Source organism: Pristis pectinata, chromosome 27 (assembly GCF_009764475.1).
Source record: "Pristis pectinata isolate sPriPec2 chromosome 27, sPriPec2.1.pri, whole genome shotgun sequence".
NCBI classification, from domain to species: domain Eukaryota; kingdom Metazoa; phylum Chordata; class Chondrichthyes; order Rhinopristiformes; family Pristidae; genus Pristis; species Pristis pectinata.
The window spans coordinates 15,034,821-15,049,743 of record NC_067431.1 but is presented as its reverse complement, the minus strand read 5'-3'; the positions used below and the strand labels follow the sequence as shown (position 1 = coordinate 15,049,743).

The 14,923-nt window shown below is 40.6% G+C and overlaps 1 protein-coding gene across 1 annotated transcript in view; it reads left to right on the top strand.

Moving 5' to 3' along the window:
* LOC127583746 (protein turtle homolog B-like) overlaps positions 1–14,923 on the top strand; it is a 553,788-nt gene that overhangs the window by 235,066 nt on the left and 303,799 nt on the right. The window contains 1 exon segment of the mRNA XM_052040046.1: positions 10,703–10,849. Coding sequence (XP_051896006.1) covers positions 10,703–10,849 — 147 coding nt within the window.

The following is a 14,923-nucleotide window of genomic DNA, read 5'->3' as shown; positions in this document are numbered from 1 at the left end:
AGTCCTCAGTCTTGTCAGCTTCACAGTTCAAAAGCGATATTATAATCATCGCTGACATCATGGCATTTGTCTGCTGTGACAGTGAGTGGAACCAAATCTCACAAGCAGTTACCAGCAATTGTAAAGGGAGAAATATCCTCCCTAACTCTGAATGGCACTTAATGTTGTAATAGTGAGAGTTTATATAAACTTACATGTGACCCTGTTGCTATAGAAGGGACACAATTGATTTTATCAGTTAAGATATTTGACAAGAAGCCTTTAGACTCAAGTTAAAGTGGGGAACCATGTGAGAATGTGAAAAAATGGCATTCAATGATATCATCCATTCCTTTAGCTATTTTAAATGTTTTATAAGATTAAAACTGCTGGCTTGGTATTGTAAGGCCATTTTTACATAGTTCATTGTTGAGCTGTAGTTAACGCATGACTGAATTTAATCATCTTGTTTAATTAACTCCCATTGCTCCTCCTTTACTGAGTGATGACTGTAATGGGAATCTGTCTGGATACATCTTCAATAAAAATGGAAATTATTTTGTAGATCTAAAAATAGCATGGTTGTCAAGAAAGCTTTCTCAATCATTGTACCAGCATTTCCATTTGAGTGGCATCATCTCATGTTGGACTGACACTTAACAAGTGCCTCTTAACCAGTTCTGTTGCACTCCCAACCTGTTGTGCACTAACTTTCATGCACAGAGGAAGTGTCAGAACCCACATGGTGACCATAAATGGAACAAATAAACTTTAACATGGAAGCAAAAACTCGCCAGCTGGCACCATGTTCAAAACATCACATTGTCAGCAATCCTTGATTTACTTTTGGTTTAAAGGTTGGTATTGGATGGATTCTATATACATCTCTGATATAGATTTTCCTTGCTCTTTTGGTGTGTTTCTGAATCCTATTCTGTCTTTCTAAGACGCACTTCTAATTTTCATTTTTCCTATGTTTTGTTAGAAATCTTTTTATTGGCTTTGGGAACATTGGGAGAAAGAAAGCTTTATCTTAGATTGTTCACGTGACATGGTCTAAAACACTTCATTGTCAATTAATGACTTTTGAGAGTTAGCCTTTGTTTTTATTTGGTAAAAATGGCAGCCAGTCCTAACACAGTCGGATCCCACAAGCACAAAATGAACTGGGTCAACAGATAGTCTGTTTTATCTGACAGTAGCCAAGCAATGACTTTTGGCTACATCATTTTTCTTCAAAAAATGTCCCAGAAATATTTTATGTTCAGCTGAAGAATGGGGTGCAACCTTGATTCTGTCTGTTAACATAAAATGGTTGGTAGGGATCTGGTAATTCATCTTACATTGGTCTCAATTGTTGTTTGTAAATTGCTTCTCTATCCTGTTTTGAATGACAGAAATAAAAGTTACTTTGAACTCTCAAATTTCTTTTGGAGGAAAGGTATAATTGAGTGATTTAATATCATGGCTAGAGGGCCCTAAACAAGAATTGCCTCTGAAAAAGGAAATGGCTTCCTACTCAGTCTCTAGTTTAATAGCACAATCTATCACAAACAACAAACAATAATTGAGGCTGAGAAAACAGATTAGGTAGCAATAATAGGTTATACCAATTAACTGACATCCATAGAAAGCCAGCTATAACATATTACAAGATATTAATTTTGAGTGATCTCTAATCATAAGTACAGTGAAGGTCGTAGAGTAATATAGCACAGAAATAGGCCCTTCGGCCTAACTGGTTCTTGATGACCACAGCATCTTCCCTGCTAGTCCCAGTTGCCCGTGTTTGGCCCATACCCCTCCAACCCCCTCCCCTACATGTACCTATCCAAATGCCTCTTAAGTGTTGCAATTGTACCTGCCTCGACCACTTCCTCTGGCTGCTCGTTCCATATACCCACTACCTTCTGTATGGAAAAAGTTGCCTCTCAGCTCCCTTTTAAATCTTTCCTCTCTCACCTTAAATCTATGTCCTCTAGTTTTAGACTCCCCTATCCTAGGAAGAAGACGGTGACAATTCACCTTATCTGCACCCACTCATGATTTTATATACCTCTATAAGGTCACCCTTCAGCTATTATGCTCCAAGGAATAAAGTCCCAGCTATCCAGCCTCTCCTTATAACATAAGCCCTCCGGTTCCAGTAATGTCCTCATGAATGTTTTCTACATCCTTCACATAGCTGAGCAACCAGAACTGAGCACAATACTTCAAGTCTGGTTTGTTAGTGATATATTTTGATAGGATGAACAAAGGGAGAAATATAAATTCCTCGGAGTTCCTAGGAGTGAACATTACCAATAGCCTGTCTTGGTCCAACCACATAGACGCCACAGCCAAGAAAGCACACCAGCGCATCTACTTCCTCAGGAGGCTAAAGAAATTTGCCTCATTGACCCTCACCAAGAAACATGCCCCTATTGACCCTCACCAATTTTTTTTTGATGCACCATGGAAAGCATCCTATCTGGATGCATCATGGCTTGGTATGGCAACTGCTCTGCGCGAGACTGTAAGAAACTGCAGAGAGTTGTGGACACAGCTCAGCACATCACGGAAACCAGCCTCCCCTCCATGGACTCTGTCTACACTTCTCGCTGCCTCGGTAAAGCAGCCGGCATAATCAAAGACTCCACCCACCCTGGACATTCTCTCTTCTCCCCCCTCCCATCAGGTAGAAGATACAAAAGCCTGAAAGCATGTACCACCAGGCTCAAGGACAGCTTCTATGCCGCTGTTATAAGACTATTGAACGGTTCCCTAGTACAATAAGATGGACCCTTGACCTCAAAATCTACCTTGTTATGACCTTGCACCTTATCGTCTACCTACACTGCACTTTCTCTGTAACTATAACACTTTATTCTGCACTCTGTTATTGTTTTACCTTGTACTACCTCAAGGCACTGTTGTAATGAGTTGATCTGTATGAACAGTATGCAAGAGAAGTTTCTCACTGTACCTAGGTACAAGTGACAATAATAAACCAATTTAAATTAAGTGTGCAGGTTTCAAGGAGAGGTAAAAACGGAAATCTTGTGTGTTTGTGCGCAAATGGAGTAGCAGAGAAGCTTAATAATGTAGTTAGTAAAGCAGAGGGAATTCTGGACTTCCTTGGCACTAGCACTGCTGAGACTCCACCATCAATGTCCTGGGGGTCACCACTGACTAGAAGCTCAGCTGGACAGCCACATAAATACTATGGCTACAAGAGCAAGTTAGAGGCTGGATATCCTGTGGTGAGAGACTCATCTGACATCCTCAGGCCTTTTTGGTTGAAAACACCCCTGTAAAGAGCTTTTATATAAATGCAGGTTGCTGTTGTTTCAATAAACTTTGGTTCAGCCCCAGTTGGAGTATTGATTCCAATTCTGGTTACCAGACTTTAGAAAGGAGCTGAAGACTTTGGAAAGGGTTCAGAAGAGATTTACCGGATCGGTTCCACTCGAGGATTTGTACCCTATAGTGCGCTGGACTGAAGAACCTTGTGTGCTTCTCCACAAGGCTGAGAAAGCAAATAGGAGATTTGATATGGGTGCTTAGAGTCTTGAAGGGTGAGAGAATAAAGAGAAAGGACACAGCTTTAAGACAACTGACAGAAGAACCAGAGGTAATGTTATGTTAGGATTTGGAATGTGCATTCTGATGGGGTTCTGTATGTAAATTCAATAGTAACCTTGGAAAGCAAATTGTGTAAATATTTGGCCAAAAAGAATTGCCAGGATATGGGGAAATAATGAGCAAACAATGGTACGGCTGGTGGAGACGCTGCCTCACAGTGCCAGTGACCCAACTTCAATCCTGACATCCAGTGGCTGTTGGTTTGGAGTTTGCGAGTTCTCGCTGTGACTGCGTGAATTTCCCCCGGGTGATCTGGTTTCCTTTGACATCCCAAAGAGGTGCTGATTCAGTAGATTAATTGGCCACTGTAAATTGCCCTTAGTGAGTGGTATATTAAGGGGGAATTGATGAGAATGTGGGGAGAATAAACTAGGACTTGTGTAAATGGGTGCTTGATTGTTGGTGTAGATTCGGTGGGCCAAAGGGCCTGTCTCTGTGATATATAACTCTTTGACTCCAATGAAGAAGTTGTTCAAACTAGATTACTTCTTGGGAAAGTTGATGCAGGCTTGAATGGCTGCCTCCTGTACTAGTCCAGGCTTCAATGACACTCGCACAAGCAGTCTCAGGATATCACATTTGAATCCTATCAGCCTTATGTTATTTGATATTTGTGTTTTGTTCATTGGAGCAGATAGGAACACTTGTTGAAGTATTATTTTGAACTATTGCAAGTGATGTTACTCAGGCTACAATTCTTCAAAGAGCACGCGAGCATTGAGCATGAATTATATCTGAAAGAAAGAAACAAACAGACAATTCACTGTGGTTTTATATTTGGCAAAAAAAAATTGTCTATCATTTGGTTGAGATTCCTCATTACAATAATGTCCTTTACCAATCCTCTCCATAACAGCTGCGGTCTTTGATGAGAATTGTCTATTGGTTCCAAATATAACAGACAGATCATTTCATCCTAGAATGTATTTGCAGTAGCATTTCTGGTTCTACGTTGATTATAATGCTGTGGCTGACTGTGCTCATGGATATTATAGAATAAATAGAAACCAAGTTTTAACAGGCAACTTGCATCTTGGGAGCCATCTCTTGACAAAAGAAGGCATCAATGATGAAAGTCACCATTGCGTTCAGTGCACCAGCACAGCCTTTGCCCATCTGAACAAAAGAGTGTTTGAAAATCAAGACCTCACAACTGGTATTGAATGGCTGCCTCACAAATACTCTATCTCCATCTTGAACAATCATGGTTTTATGGGAACACCCTCCCTCCCAAAGGCTTCAGTGGCATGCATTACTGTAGCAGGTACCTGGAGAGATACCACCGGTCTGGCAAATCCATTGGTAGAATAAGCAAGTTAACATCAGTGTCCTTCCCAGTATCCCCAGCTTCGGGGCTGTTGATACACTCAGGCAGTTTTGATGGCCAGGCTACACCACTTACATGCCCAGCACCAGATTGCCAAGACTGGCATTCTACTCTGAGCATCATGCCAAGAGGTTTCCAGTCTGAGAGAAAAAAGTGATTCAAAGGTGTTTTCAAAACCTGCTTGGTAAAGTGTAACTTCCCCGCTGACTCCTGGAAATCCCTGGCCCAGGAGCATTCGGGTAACATTGAGAACCTTAAGACTGTTCTTTGGAAGCACACGGAAGCCCAACATAAGCAACAGAAAGAGAACATTGTCTCTCAAACTATTCGACTGTTCAGCCCATCGACACCTGCTGTCCTAGTTGTGGCAGAGTCTGTACGTCCCATATTGGCACCAGCAGCTACCTCAGAACCCACAGAACTGGAGCAAAAGGAGGGGATCCTTAACCCTGAGACGATACTTAAAAAGGAGAGGAAAATAAGTAGGACAGAAAATTCCGATATTTGAAAGTGCACATATGTAAGTGAAAACTGGGAAGATGATGATGGCTTGGGTGTCCAGAACTGTTGCTTCACAGAGGGATTTGGCATTCAGTCATGTGAAGTGCATCATGTTACAGAATGTCCTACTAGATACCCACTAAATATGCCAGGAAGGGTTATAGCTTATCAAATAAAATGTCAGTGAATTTTTAATGACCTGAAAAATTATAACCATCAATCAATCTCGCTGGCACTGAAAATTTAACTTTTACAGCATAAACCCTCTTCAGATTTTAATTATCATTGTTTAAAAATCATAAAATCCAATGTTTTCTTTCACTTTTTCTCTCTGTCTCTCTGTATAAGGATTTCATATTGCAGCAAATATTCTACTGTATTCCTAGTTTAGCTCGGTGAATTAGTTATAATTCTTTAATATGATTGGTTGAAGAGATACATAACTGCTGGCCCTGTTTATGCAGATTTTTTTGTGGATATGTAGAATATACCTTCCTGCTCGCTTCCCTTTTCTGAATGACCAGCCTACTTAATAGCTTAGATAGTCAAGTTTAGAATACTTCCATGCTCTGAAATGTCCACAGCTGCAAAAACATGTGACAAACTTTTATAATCACTTATTACCTTAACTCTAATGCAGAGTGCATGGGTATGTGTGGACCTTTAAAATCTGAATATTCCGTGTGGCAAGACTTTGTTTTATCGGAAGCTGCCATAGGTTGAAAGGGGTATCACCTCAGGGAGCCACGTGAGTGGCGGTGGTGCGATGTTTGTGTTTTTCTTTAAAGTTCACACTACTGAATGAAATGACCATGAATGTTAAGGTTTTGTTTTTGCACTGTTTCTTCCTCTGTGTATATTTTTTATTGTGAATAAAGTCTATTTTTGAAATAAAAATAGAAAGTTTGCTCCCTTCTGTAAGAGGGTCCTTGACAAGGTTTGTCCTGTGCAGCTGTGTAATAGAGAATTCTGTGATCTCCAGTTGTTCCCTGGGACGTATGCTACGACAAACCTCAACTGCTGCAGGAAAATCAACAACTCAGCAAAAGATGTATTATGGTCTGCCCAAAGCTTGTTGGAATACCAGTATAAGGACATGTCCGTAAGCAAATGCTGCCAGCTGACACATTCCAGGGCGCAGGAGAACATGCTGAGGGATGCACTGAAACTTGGTGTAGCCACTCTAAAGGTTGTGGGGAAGGACCAGAGTCTAGGTCCTGCACCATTGGACACTGAGGGTGGAGGTCTTCTCAAGCACTTCAAGGATGTATCGTTTACAAAGGAAACGCAAGTGGCATTGATACATTGTAAGAGTATGCACTGATTTGATGGTTCAATGAATGCACAGAAATATGTGTACCAAATGTATTTTCTGTATATATTTTTTAGGAATTTTATTTAAAATCAATAAAGTTCACTACCTTGCACAAAAGATACGATAGCTCTACCCTGTTATTTCTCTAGTATGCAGCAACTACCACACAGACATTACAGAAGCTTCAATAAATCAGTTTTTTAGGTTGATTCTTGGAATTACATTTATCGTTCATTGAGTCACAGAGTCATGGTGTCATACAGCACGGAAACAGGCCCTTCAGCCCACCAAGTCCATGCTGGCCATCAGGCACACATTTACACTAATCCAATACTAATCTCATTTTATTCTCCCAATGTTCCCATCAACTCCCCTCAGATTCTACCACCCACCTTTACTAGGGGCAAATTATAGTGGTCAATTAACCTACCAATCCACAGGTGTTTGGGGTGTGTTTGGAAACTGGAGTACCCGGGGGAAGCCCACACAATCACAGGGAGAACTCCACACAGGCAGCACAGGAGATCCTGACAGAAACTGGGTCATTGGAGCTGTGAGGCAGCAGGACTACCAGCTGCACCACTATGCCACATATTGGTGGCTGTCCTGACAAGATGATGGAACCTCCTCTAGAAATTCTATTGTTCGTGTATGGCCACTGTTCCGTCAATGGTGGTTCCTAAGGAGTTGTCAGATTTTGACCTAGCAGTGATGAAGGATGGGCAGGCACGGTAGTGTAGCGGTTAGCGTGACACTATTACAGCGCAAGAGACCCGGGTTCCATTCTGGCCGCTGCCTGTAGGGAGTTTGTACGTTCTCCCCGTGCCTGCATGGGTTTCCTCTGGGTGCTCCGGTTTCCTCCCACATTCTAAAGGTGTACGGGTTAGGAAGTGGTGGGCATGCTATGTTGGCGCCGGAAGCATGGCGACACTTGCAGGCTGCCTCCAGAACACTCTATGCAAAAGATGCATTTCACTCTGTGTTTTGATGTACATGTGACTAATAAAGAAATCTTATCTTCTTCTTATCTTCTTAGGAAGGGACTGAAGCCTGATTGGGAAGGGAGATTACAATTGCTTGTGGCATTGTTTCTCTTCTCCTTTTCTTCCCAGCAATAGAGGTTGCAAGGAAATTAACTTGTGAAATTACGTTTGATGATTTACTGCAGTGCCAACTCTTGGGTCTCATGATTGTAAGACAATCGGAATGTTTTATTCCCTGGATTATTTTTCCAGTACATGTTGAGGCCGCTTCATCATTAACTTTTTTTTAACTGCAGCTAAGGTTTAATTTAGAAATGAATTTATAAGCAGTCATATCTGATGAACTGGGGAAATCCCATCCAAGTAATAATAAATGTTATTGTTCATAGGCATTATTATTTTTTCTTCCAGAAGTAGAAATAGACGAAGTTGGCAGCATATGTATAAATTGTTGGCACAGAGGGTATAGTTTATCAAATTGAAGTCCATGACGCAGCTGCCAGGTACAATTAGCATAACTGAAAGAGCCATCCAAGATCTGCCTTTAGCATGCCTGGCACTGAAAGCTCAGCTAATGCAGAGGCACAGTGGTGTATTGTCATTATTTGCAATGATCATATTTTTGGCACGAATAAGAAAATGGTTGATAATTGACAGCTGCTCTTTATTGGTTGGAGAGAAGAGGTGGACTCTGAAGAGCAAGAGTCATGGATGGGCTTTTATCTCAAGTCAGCTTCCACAGAAGCCCTGGTCCTGTAACCATCAACTGTACTTAAAAATAATTAAACAGCGAATTACTCACCTTGCAGGTATTCTTTGTTGCTGAAGAAAACTTGAACAATATTCTGCCCATCATATAAATCCCGTGAGAACTCTGAAACGGGTCTTAATTTGCAGATTTAAGTCCTGCTTTAACATTAGTTACAGTGCTCTACCTGCTGTAAGATGTCCTTTTAATCTTCAACGTTATAACTGGTTGCCCCCACCAGCCAACAAAGATCTGGATGAGGTTTCAGAAGCAGGACAGCTGAGGCAGAAGTAGAGCTGGGCATGCTACAGAGGTGGAAATAGGTGGTTTTAGAGATACTATGGATATGTGGTCTGAAGTTTATCCATAGGTGAAATATGATGATATAGTCAGTCTCACTTAAGAACAGCAACATCTTCATTCATTCAAATGCGGAGGAATGGCTGTGAGGACTAAGACAAGGATTACATCATAGTTTGGTTATATACCTTCCCCTGATCATTCTGAAGTGTTTCTGAGCATTTTGAATTTAGTTTTAATTTTTAAAAATCTTTACGGATCATTTTTAATGGAGAAAATCTTCTGATGTCCTAAAATCACTGGCCTTTGCCTGCCGCTGTTTGTTCCAGGTTGGGCCCTGGTGTGGTCTTCCACTGGAGCCCGGTCCCCAGCACTTCATTGTGGTTGTGTGTAACCTCAGAGCAAGAAACCTGCTGCTCCCACAGAACGGCTTTAACAGCTGGTAGCTCTCCAGCCCAGAGTGATGAGCTGTCAAAATTATCAGTGTGCTTGTGCAATTGAAAGGTTATAATGTTTTTAACATTCACAGGAAGTCTGTGACATTTGGAACATGTAAAAGAAAAATCAATTTTCTTTGCATTTAAAAAACCTAAGAGCACTAAAATTTTATTTACACTTAAAAATCTAAAATGCACTAAAATATTTAAGACTAACTTAAATAGATTTTGCTTTATTACTTATTCATCTCTCTCCAGGTCGTGAATGTCTCCCATTGATTTGAATGGGGACTGCTGTAAGCATTTTAGGTTTAACCTGGTACAGGTTCAGCAGGCAGGTGCCATAGCCTGAGAGCCAGAAACCTGTGGAAGTGGACAATGCCACATTAGACCCCATGAGGAGTCAAGATGCCACTGCTCTCCTGTACTGATGCCTGTGTTGAAGACCAAGCTAACTGTAGGGATACTCAAGTAAGTCCTGGCATTAGTTTTGGCATCAAACAAAAGAACTTCCCCAATAGTTTTTAAAACCTTAATGTTTCTGAGTCAGACATTCAAAAACATGCAACATTTTTGACAGGTTCTACAGCCAACTAAGCCAGGCAGCATTGTTTAGCCAGCTGGTAATGTTTTATTCAACTGTTTCATTGGTCAAGGCTTGTTCTGTAAACCAGCCACCACCATCTTATGGCATTTACACACAAGGCTCCATTGTTGCACAGGATCTCACTATTGAGGAAAGAGCTGGCACTTTGTAAGAAGTGCCCCTGATAGATCCACAAAAGGTAATCTCATACTTATTGTGAGGTCAGTGGTTTGCACAAGCAACTCACCATTGGAAAGAAATTCTGGGCTATTGATTGGATAACCAGATTCCCATGCACATTGGGGACAAGTGATCTGAATTCTTTGTTACGACTATCATACTTAGAGCTATTGAGTTTTAAAGTTGTTGTGTAGCAAAACACATTCGAGGACTGCTCATTGAATAAGGTCAAGGTTCACTTTCGGGCCACCGAGTGGTGCCACATTTTGACTTTATTCCTGTTGATGACTATTAAAGGGAATATCAGAATAAGATTTGACAGCTGTGTTTGGTGAGCAAAATTTCATAAGTAAACCCTAATGGTCTGGTTTAATAGTACTCAGGCCAGAGCCTGTGTTCCCACTGAACACAGAAAATGAATAGAAATTAGATTTCAATGAATAGAAATTTGATTCCAAATAGTCACATTTGTGCAGTATGGGGTGCCTTTATACATTTGGGCTGAGATCTTGTAAGTGCTGCATTAGAGAGTTTGTTATTAGGTTCCTGCGTCTCTGTATTTGGTCTCAGAATGTCCAACATTGCCATTGAGATTAGTTTTATAGTTTTGTCTTACTTCTGTGTGACTGTAACACTCAGGACTAACTTGTATCAATTTATGGGGCTCAGAATTCCTGAATTTCTACTATTAATGTGTACTGTTCTTAATTTTGGTTTTGTAGGTCGGGCCAGTTTATATGACAAGGCTTCATTGCGAATTGACCAGCTTCGCTCAGAGGACCAGGGATGGTATGAATGTAAGGTGCTTATGTTGGACCAGCAATACGACACATTCCACAATGGCAGCTGGGTATACGTCACAGTAAATGGTGAGTGACACCATCTCACACTTCTCAGAATATGCCACATTGACATGTCATGCAGGAGATCTCCATTGTAAGCCCCCAGTTGATGAATTACTTGTAGCCATACCTAAAAATGACATATGTAAAAGTCCCGTTTGACATTGATATGGTGCACCTTTGTTTATATTAAACTTTGCAATGTAAACTATAGTTGGGCTGGGTAGCAATAATCAATAATTGTCTGTCATGAAACAATTTTTAAAAAATGATCCTGGTTTGTGGATCATTTATTGTCCATGTATACCATCTAAAATATAACACTGGCAATTAACATGGATTTCTGCCCCAGAATTTTAGTTATCAGTTGCACCTTATTTGCCAAGAAACCTGCTGTACAAACATTATAATGTCTCAGAATAAATGAAATGACAGGTCATGAAGCATAAGTAAATCTAATTTTTTTTCATTTCTAACATCTATCTTTCTTCTGTCACATTCAAATTGTGTGGTTGATTCAGTGAACTTTCCATGACCACATTACAGGGAATTCAGGAGAGGAGGGTTGAATCAAATTGCTTGTGCTTTGTTGCACTGCATTAACTTGCTGCTCAGTGCTTGCTTTAGCCAACCTGATTTTTGATCCAGTTTGAAACAACATGAATGTGCAGAATGAATCAGTTTCTGAGCAAGTGCTGTTATAACCCATGGCACCATCTGTTGAATGGGTGTGTAAGCACTACCCTTGCTGAAGAATAATCCAAATACTAACATTGCTGAGTACTTTGTGATGCTTGTGCCTTGGATCAACTTGGTATTTTTGCACAATGTAAAATTTCATTTTAAAATGCTGAATAATAACTCCAATGTGTCTCTCTTCTGGCATTGGAACTAATTGTGAGGAATAACAATAGAACTAAAATATTTGGTGGTAAACAAATGCAGGCATTTATGTCAATATTAAAATATATTAACCAACTGAGAAATAGTAGACAGTCCTGTGGATGCTCAATATGACTGTTCTGTTTTTAAACATATTTCAGATGTGTTGAAAATAGAAATAGTGAGCAGGGGTGCCTGAGTAAGTGTAATCCTGCCCTTAGGCCAGTAAGAACCCTCTTTTCTCCTCAGTACTCCAGGTCATTGCCATACACCAATGGAAAACTGGAGAAAGGCCTCCTGAATTAGAACTAGCATAATGCTGACTCTTTCCTTCTTCAATATCGACATTACAATTATATGCATATTTATCATGACCAGGCAGAAGAGACTTAGTTTAATTTGACATTGTGTTCAGCACAGACCTCATGGGCCAAAGGGCCTGTTCCTGTCCTGAATTATTCTATGTTCTATTTTTGTATTGTTCTTTTCATAGCCTTGGATTATTATAAAACCAATTAAAGTAGTTTTGAAGTACTGTCACTGTTTCAGTGTAAGAAACAAATAACTAATTTGCATGCAGCAGGATCCCACACGCTCAGTGTGGTTGTGACTGAATAGAATGTTTTTGTGATGTTGTTCGGGGGATAAATGCCAGCCACAACATCACGGATGACTCTCCAACTCTTCCTCAAAGTAGTTCCCAGGGATCTTTTGTGTGGGACATTAAACCAAAGCCTGTTCTTCCCTCTCAGGTGGATGGGAAAGGTATCTTATCAGAGCAGAATAGGGGGATGCATTCCTGATGGCTGCACCAATATTTAAAGCTCAAGTGATATGTGGCAACTCATAAAGTGGCTACTGCATTCCTGCATTACAACTGTGACTGCACTTACCAGGACTGGAGGGTTTTAGTTGTAAAGGGATGCTGGACAGGCTGGGACTTTTCTCCCTGGAGCATAGGAGGCTGAGGGCTGACCTTATGGAGGTTTATAGAATCATGAGGGGCCTGGATAAAGTCAACAGTCACAGTCTTTTTCCCAGGGCAGAGGAGTCTCAAATTAGAGGGCATAGATATAAGGTGAGAGGGGAAAGATTTAAAAGGGAACAAAGGGGCAAATTGTTCACAGAGAGGATGGTGGATATATGGAACAAGCTACCAGAGGAAGCTATAGGGGCTGATACAATTACAACGATTACAGGTACGTGGATAGAAAAGGTTTAGAGGGATATGGGCCAAACACAGGCAAATGGGACTAGCTTAAATAGACATCTTGGTTGGCATGGATGAATTGGGCCAAAAGGCCTGTTTCCATGCTGTATAACTCTATGACTTCATGACTTCATCACTGCAAAGTACTTTGATAACCTAAGACTGTAAGAGGTGGTGTATAAATGCAAGTCTGTTATTTTGCAGTAAGTGTTATAATAGAAATCATCTGACATTTTGTATAAATGACTTGTATTCTCTGTATTCATTTAGGCACCTGCTGTGGCAAATATAAGCCCTGGCTGATAGCCAGTAATCTTGGTGTAAGCATTTGTCAAGTTGTTTCACAGTTTACTGTTTTGACTGTACAGTAGAACTGACAAAATGACACCAAAATCTATCTTCCTCATTGAAATTCAGACCATCCATATGGTGAGAATATTGCCATTGTTTCAAATGAATCTATCAGAGGGAAATATTGTTTGATATTGAAAATGCTAATCAGGTTATAAAATCTCATTTTAGAAGCAGCAAGCAGTGATGGTTCATGTAAAATTTAAATGGCTATTCTTGAGCTGCTGTGAGTCTTTCTTCATTCTAACACTTAGGAGTTTGACCTGAGCAGGGCAGATTTTTAATGACATTTTCCTTCACTGAGCAGCCTTCCAGATCAATGAGCAGAAAGCCTTTTCTTGTAAGTAGCAATTTCACCAACTGAGTTCAGGAGGAGAAAAGAAATCGCCATGTCACAAGAAGCAATTCTGAGCAGTGCTTGCTAAGCTTTACACTGTGTGATAGTGTCATGGTGAGCGGTGTGCATTGGGCTTAGCTATACTGTGCTTTCATAAAGCAAGGCTTCACAATCTCTAGAATGAATTCTTTGACCAGGAAAATATTCAGACCTGCTCATCCAGCAGAAGGGATTTGTGGAAAGAAATGCGGCTCCTTTTTGAAGTATGTGAAGTTGAAGCACATGCACACAGTGGCGCAGCTGGTGGAGCTGCTGCCTCGCAGCATCAGTGACCCAGGTTCAATCCTGACCTTGGGTGCTGTTTGTGTGGAGTTTGCATGTTCTTCCTGTGACCACCTGAGTTTTTTTCTCTGGGTACATCAGTTTCCTCCTAGATCCCAAATATGTGCTGATTGGTAGGTTAGGTTTCTGCCCAGAGCGTGTAGAAATCTATAGAATTTTGGAAGGTGATAGCCAGCTTATCCATTATCTCTATGACTAATTCTTTAGGAACATATCAGGTCCTAGGGATTTCTCCAGTTTCAGGCTCATTACTTTCCCTAGCAGAATGTCTTTACTAATACTGATTTCTTTTTATTTCCCCATGATTCTCCAGTCTTTCTGGGAGGTTTTGTTGTGTCATCTGTGAAGACAAGAGCAAAATATTTGTTTAATTCCTCTGTCATTTTCTTCTGCTCTACTCCAGGTTAAAAGTTTCAGTAGCAGATGCTATTCAACAACAAGAGGTGTCACTGTTCTGTCCCAGTGGGTCAGACTAGACTGGTCTGACCCCTGCATGGAATCATTGCCCGCGGTCCACATTCACCCAGGGCAGGAGCAAGGGCTTTTTTCACTTGCAATCCACGCCTCAGAGTGCAGTGGTGTGGTTTGGATGGTGACAAGGCCTCAGACAGAGACATGAGGACCCCTCACCCCTGGCTGAAACACCTCTTTCGACAGCTGACAAAGCTGGTGGTTGGGCTTTGTCATTTGTAAAAGCTGCTGTTGATTGTAATGGTTTTTAACTGTCTCCAAGGCTATCAAAAGCTAATAGAATAGAAATCATTACAGAACGTCAAATTTAAACAAGTAAAGTTATGTAAAAACAGATATACTTTTAATTATTTCTAAATGATTTTATGTGAAACAAAATAAATTAAAAGTTGCACCTCTTCTCACCCTTTCCCTCCTAAAACTTTATCTGAAGATCCCCATTGAAGTCCATAGTATCGAGGACCCATTAGAAAGTCTCATCATGTAGAATCTAACAGTAATACAAACT